This window comes from Asparagus officinalis, chromosome 3 (genome assembly GCF_001876935.1).
Source record: "Asparagus officinalis chromosome 3, Aspof.V1, whole genome shotgun sequence".
Classification (NCBI taxonomy): Eukaryota; Viridiplantae; Streptophyta; class Magnoliopsida; order Asparagales; family Asparagaceae; genus Asparagus; species Asparagus officinalis.
This window is the reverse complement of record NC_033796.1, coordinates 36,254,504-36,260,672: the sequence shown is the minus strand read 5'-3', so window position 1 is coordinate 36,260,672 and position 6,169 is coordinate 36,254,504. Positions and strand designations below refer to the sequence as shown.

The following is a 6,169-nucleotide window of genomic DNA, read 5'->3' as shown; positions in this document are numbered from 1 at the left end:
CCCCCCTCGTCATCTTCCCGCTCAGTTTGTCGTCGTCATTGCTCAGTTCGCCTTCGTTGTCGTCGCTCAGTTTGCCACTGTCTTCGTCGCTCAGTCCATCGTCGTCAGATCTTCGCTTCATTCGTTGCCGATTCGAGTTCTGACCCTCGTCATCTTCCCGCTCAGTTTGTCGTCGTCATTGCTCAGTTCGCCTTCGTTGTCGTCGCTCAGTTTGCCACTGTCTTCGTCGCTCAGTCCATCGTCGTCAGATCTTCGCTTCATTCGTTGCCGATTCGAGTTCTGAGCCCGTGGTCCATTGGTGCATGGCCGATCCTGCAGCCGAAGACGCCTAGTTCGTGTACGATCCAGAGACCGGCGTGATTGATTTGCAGCTTTCTCAGTGGTTCAATTATCAGTCCATCGACACTCGCAGATTAAGTGGATCGTGTGACTTCTCAGATTGCCGATATCGTGGAAAGTCGTTTGGGCATCAATTCGTGGCACATGCGTTTCCACCCAGACACGCCACTTCACCCTAGTTACGTAGCTCTCGGAGAACTCCCTCCCCTCATATTCGACGTCGTCACACCACCTCCAGAGGTCTCTCATGTCGAGTCTATTCAGACCGACGAATGTTTCGTTTTTTTTTCGACCCGGTATTTTAGGAACTACTATCATGTGCATGTTATTATCAACTTTAATATCAATTGCGACTGTGTTGTATTCTGCTTGATTAGTGAGCGAGTGATTCTGTTGCCACGTGTATCTGCTGATCTAAATATTACAAATTGAACTTTTATTACGAGAACGAATCATTACATTTATTTTCTGAATAATTTACAAGGCCGTAAACTTAGTACATGTCACTTTCTTCTTGAGGTTCCTGCCTAGATCGATCGCTGATTTGGTGAAGCATTGCTGTTGCTGTTCTTCATACCTGCATGCACATTGTTTCACATCACGATTGCTTCAACCGTTTCAGCATGTTCATGATATTGTCCTTTACTCTTTCATCACTCGTTAACCAAATGGTTTATATCATCAAGATTATCTTTTGTTGTAGGCATTGAGTAGGTCTACTAACAGGCTAAGGGACTCCTTGCTTCCGAAGGAAGAACCAAAGTTGGCGATTCCTCTCTTACTGCTAATAGCCCAGCATCGTTCCATGTAAGGCATACACCACCTGATGATCTGTATTTTCTCACTAGTGTCTAGCTGTTTTTTATTTAATGTTTCTATCTATGTTTCTAAACTTACTGCTCGAAAGGACACCTGAACATCTTGAAGAAATAGTTTAGGTAACAGCACATCAGCATGAGTATATTTTAAATGTTTCATGTATACAGGGTTGTTATAAATGCCGATGTGCCCCACATTAAAATGGTCAGCGAGCAATTTGACAGGTGCCATGGAACACTTTTGCAGTATGTAGATTTTCTTGGTAGTTCTGTTTCCCCATCTACAGCATATGCCCAACTGATACCTTCCCTTGAGGATCTTGTGCACAAGTACCACCTTGATCCAGAGGTAATCTGTGTATCATGTATATTTTGCTTCCAGTTGTTATCTTGTTTGAACTTAATATTGCTCCTTCGTGCTAGGTTTGATTTTGATTATATTCATATTATTTATTGTGCTGCCGGTTGCTTTATTATTCATGTAGAAAACAATTTTCTCACAATTAAAATGAAACTATTTGCTAACTCTTTATCATTTATCACAATTGTTACTTTGTATCTTACCTGTTCAACTGTAAACCAGGTGGCTTTTTTGATCTATCGGCCTGTGATGAGGCTTTTCAAATGTGTGGATCGGCCTGATATTTTCTGGCCTCTTGACACCTTTGAACAGCCAAACACAGCAAGCTTAGAAAACGATGATGATTTCTCAAGTCCCACCAGCGATGTTGTGCTGAACCTTGGTTCTTCGCAGAAGGTGATCAAGTAAGTCGGTTTTATGTTTTCTCCCCTCTTCCGTTCCTGTTATTTCTTTATCCATCTTGGTGGCATGGGCAATCCTTGTTATACATTTCTTGTTTTTCCTGTGTTTCTTGTATGTTTGTCTGTCTGGTTTCTATTTACTTCAAATCTTTGATATGATGTCCTTTTAGCAGTCAGATTAATTTTCTTATTCTTTCTTTCTATTTTATACAAAGGTGGTCAGATCTTCTTGATATAGTTAGGTCAATGCTGCCACCAAAAGCTTGGAACAGCCTGTCTCCTGATCTATATGCCACCTTTTGGGGACTTACACTGTATGATCTGTACGTCCCAAGAGGTCGGTATGAATCAGAAATTTCAAAACAACATGCTGCTATTAAAGCCCTGGAGGAGATTACTGACAACTCAAACATGGCAATAACAAAGCGTAAGAAGGACAAGGAAAGGATTCAAGATTTATTAGACAAACTTACTAGTGAACTTCAGAAGCATGAACAACATGTTGCATCTGTCAGTCAAAGGCTTAGTCGTGAAAAGGACAAGTGGCTGAGTTCCTGCCCAGACACTTTAAAAATTAACATGGAGTTTCTTCAGCGATGTATTTTTCCTCGATGCATCTTCAGCATGGCAGATGCTGTGTATTCTGCAATGTTTGTGCATACGCTGCATTCTCTTGGCACCCCTTTCTTCAACACAGTCAATCACATTGATGTTCTTATTTGTAAAACCCTACATCCCATGATTTGTTGCTGCACAGAGTATGAAGCAAGTAGGCTGGGTAGATTTTTATATGAGACTCTAAAGATGGCATATCACTGGAAGGTAGGACATAGTCCGGCAGTATTTTCCTTTGTTCTGTTTTCTTACTTTGTCTTATATTCATTTCGAGCACGTTTCTTTTATAGAGTGACGAATCCATTTACGAGCACGAGTGTGGGAACATGCCAGGCTTTGCTGTGTACTATAGATTTCCCAATAGTCAGCGGGTGACATTTTCTCAATTTATTCGAGTATGCTCTTCTTTCTTAGTATATAACTCGCTTAAACATGTCTACTTTTAATGTTATTTTTGAAACTCAGTTGCGATTGATATTTAGGAAGTTTGTCCTGTGTAATTAATATCTATGCTGCCGTCATATTTGGTTTTGTCAGTGGAGTAATGATGCATTTATTGTGATATTTATTACGCTTAGAATTGGATGTATGATATTGCTGGATGTTTTCAGGAAATTTTCTTTATAGAAATAATTGTTGATCTACTAGTTAGTGTTCAAATGCTACTTAGTGTTAAAATGCTGTCATGAAATATAATAAGGTTTATGTTGCTTTCAACTTCTGTCCTTGTTACTTTAATCCCATTATAGAAAAACTCTAATCTGTTATTTCGAAGTTTCAAACTTTTCAAACAATAAAAAAACCCACTGGTTGGTGCTTTTTTGTCTGCTAGCAAAACATTAAATTTGAATCTATTTTTTTCCTTATACTTTCTGATAGTTGAAGACAAATTATATATTTGCTATATTGCTATTGGTTAGGATCTGTTTCCTTTCCCTGATGTTTACCGATTTCCTTAACACAGGAATCTTCTTAGATTCATATAACTTTCCTCTTCTGAATTAGACAGAAGGGCAAGTTATATATATAGACTCCACGACTAGGCAGAGAGCAATGCATTAATGAAAGATACATTTAAATGAAAAATTCCATTATTTTCAGTGTGCTAGACTAAAATACTTATCTTTTCTCTTTTTTGTTACTGCTACCCTATTTGCTGCTTCTACTACTATTGCCACTAATCTATCGGAACACTTTGCTGGTCAGCGGAAAGTCCTTTTATTCTGTGGGGATGGAGATCAATGTTTAAATGCAGTACTATTGTAATTATCTTTGCATGCTCCATGGATTTTGTATATATCCTGTATTTATTGTTTTTTTGCTTCCTGCCTCTTAAGCATGCACTTCGCGCAACATTTTAGTTTTAACATGACTGATGAAGTAGATAGGCAGTGTAATAAAGAACTTTGTTTTGAAGATCTAATTGATCATCTTTCTTACAAACAAGTATTAATGTAGACCAGTTTCCCAGTCATGACATATAAGGTTGCTATTAATGTAAAAACTAAGCTTCCAGTCATGACATATAAGGTTGCTATTAATGTAAAAACTAAGCTTTGTAAGGAAACCATTTTGATAAAATACAGGCAAACAAAGAATTTCGATCCAAATTCTTGATTGTTTAAATTTACTATGTCTCAAGAGCACTGTTAATGTGGGTACGACTGGGTCCTTTCATTAATTATTATTTATTATGTTTATGAGTGATCTTCTTGTTCTCAATGGTTTAATTTTATTGTGCTCTTTACACATGCACACAATAAGTGAAAACTCTGATACTTCAAGGTGAGTAATGATGCCTTTACCAGTAAATATTTGATGCATTAATTCCTGATACTCTTACAGAGAGGTTGATTAGCGTACAAAACATAAACCTTATGTTTTCTCTTAAAGGTACATTGGAAATGGAGTGGTAGAATTACTCGGTTACTGGTACAGTGCTTGGAGTCCACTGAGTATATGGATATCCGAAATGCTCTTATCATGTTGACAAAAATATCTAGTGTTTTTCCAGTTACTCGAAAAAGTGGTATCAATATTGAAAAAAGGGTAAGAGAGTCCTATATTTTTGTAGCTTTTCCTCTTTTAAGATTTTGTGTCAGGTAAAACAAAATTTCCCCCTCTCATTTTAGGTCGCTAAAATTAAGGCAGATGAAAGGGAGGATCTTAAGGTCTTGGCTACTGGAGTAGCTGCTGCTTTAGCTGCTCGCAAGGTTAGTTGGATCCTAATAATTTATTGTCAAGATATGGTCACACATTAGACACTGTTTGCATGACATGTTGTGATAATGCTATTACTTAATTTGTAGAGTTCTTGGGTATCTGAAGAGGAATTTGGTATGGGCTATCTTGATTTAAAGCCCGCAACAACCTCCTCATCAAAGTTGCCTGGTAATATGGGCAATACATCGAATGGTTCAGCTCTTACAGCTACGCAGAGTGGTGAAACTACAGGAGGTAAAATTGTTAGTGCAGGAAACCAGATTGCAGAGTTTTCCAGTTCAAGTAAGGACCAGATATCTCGTGCAAAGTCCTCAGGAGCTGACAGGTCTGAAGGTTTGGCAACCCACAAAACTAGGGGTGGTTCAACGGCAAATGGTATTGACCTTGCATCATCGAATTTACCTCCTGGCATTCCTAAACCATCTGGTAACATAAAGAATACAGATGAAGCTGCAAAACTCTCATCAGAAGATTCAATAGCCAAAAATGCTTCAAAGATTGCTGTGGAACCTGAGGTTTGTTAGTGAACTGCTCAAATTGTTATGTAGAAATTTTTTTTCCACAGTGTGCCTTTCATATTGGCTTCAGTTTTTCTCTTCTTTTTTATACATAATGTTTTTGTCCATCTAGATTTTCCGGTGTTCAGATCCACACAAAAAAAAAAAAAAAGAAAAAAAGAAGAAGAAGAAAAGAAAGCTTCCTCTGAAAGTTGGATTGGCCTGTAAAAGTTCCCATTACTTAATCTAAGAAGATTTTTTTTGGAAACAGCATGTAACCAAAATCCAACGTTCTACAAATTTTTTTTGATGTTGTTTTAAAATCTTATCCATTTTCAATTTATTTGCATGCAGTGTTTTTCTTACTTCCGAAGAATCTCACTTTTCGCAGGTAAAATCTCAACCAAAACGATCTGCGCAGAGTTCCCTTGGGAAGCAATCAAAACAAGAACCTGCAAAAGATGATACTAAATCTGGAAAATCAATCAGCAGAACCAGTGGCCACCCTTCTACTACTGCAGATAAAGATTCGTCTCATCCCTCTGAGGGTAAGCAAGGTGAAAATGCTACTGCTTCTGTGACTAATACAAATGGTAACTTTGTTTCAACCTCAGGAAAAGTTTCTACTCCCTCTGCAAGAATGACTATTGACGCACATGGTGCGGTAACAAAGATGGACTCAGGGGGTATGAAAACCTTTAACAACATTGTTGAAGGGCATGACATATTAAGAACCATCTCTGCTAGGTCTTATTCTTTTTTCTTTCTTTCTTTCAGATGACCCTTTCACTAAACAGCAAAAGAGAACTGCTCCAGCTGAAGAGCAAGATAAAGTGAACAAACGGAGGAAAGGAGATGGTGAAGGAAAAGATGGTGATGGGTTTGACACACGATCTACAGTTAAGCCTCATGCTT

At 38.2% G+C, this 6,169-nt stretch overlaps 1 protein-coding gene across 1 annotated transcript in view; it reads left to right on the top strand.

The window, feature by feature from the left end:
• LOC109833791 (THO complex subunit 2) overlaps positions 1-6,169 on the top strand; it is a 52,134-nt gene that overhangs the window by 42,404 nt on the left and 3,561 nt on the right. Inside the window, 12 exon segments of the mRNA XM_020401607.1 lie at positions 1,043-1,146; positions 1,326-1,506; positions 1,741-1,922; positions 2,135-2,741; positions 2,825-2,929; positions 4,428-4,583; positions 4,667-4,747; positions 4,844-5,272; positions 5,646-5,802; positions 5,869-5,940; positions 6,032-6,149; positions 6,151-6,169. The exon segment at positions 6,151-6,169 is cut by the window's right edge and continues 546 nt beyond it. Coding sequence (XP_020257196.1) covers positions 1,043-1,146; positions 1,326-1,506; positions 1,741-1,922; positions 2,135-2,741; positions 2,825-2,929; positions 4,428-4,583; positions 4,667-4,747; positions 4,844-5,272; positions 5,646-5,802; positions 5,869-5,940; positions 6,032-6,149; positions 6,151-6,169 — 2,211 coding nt within the window.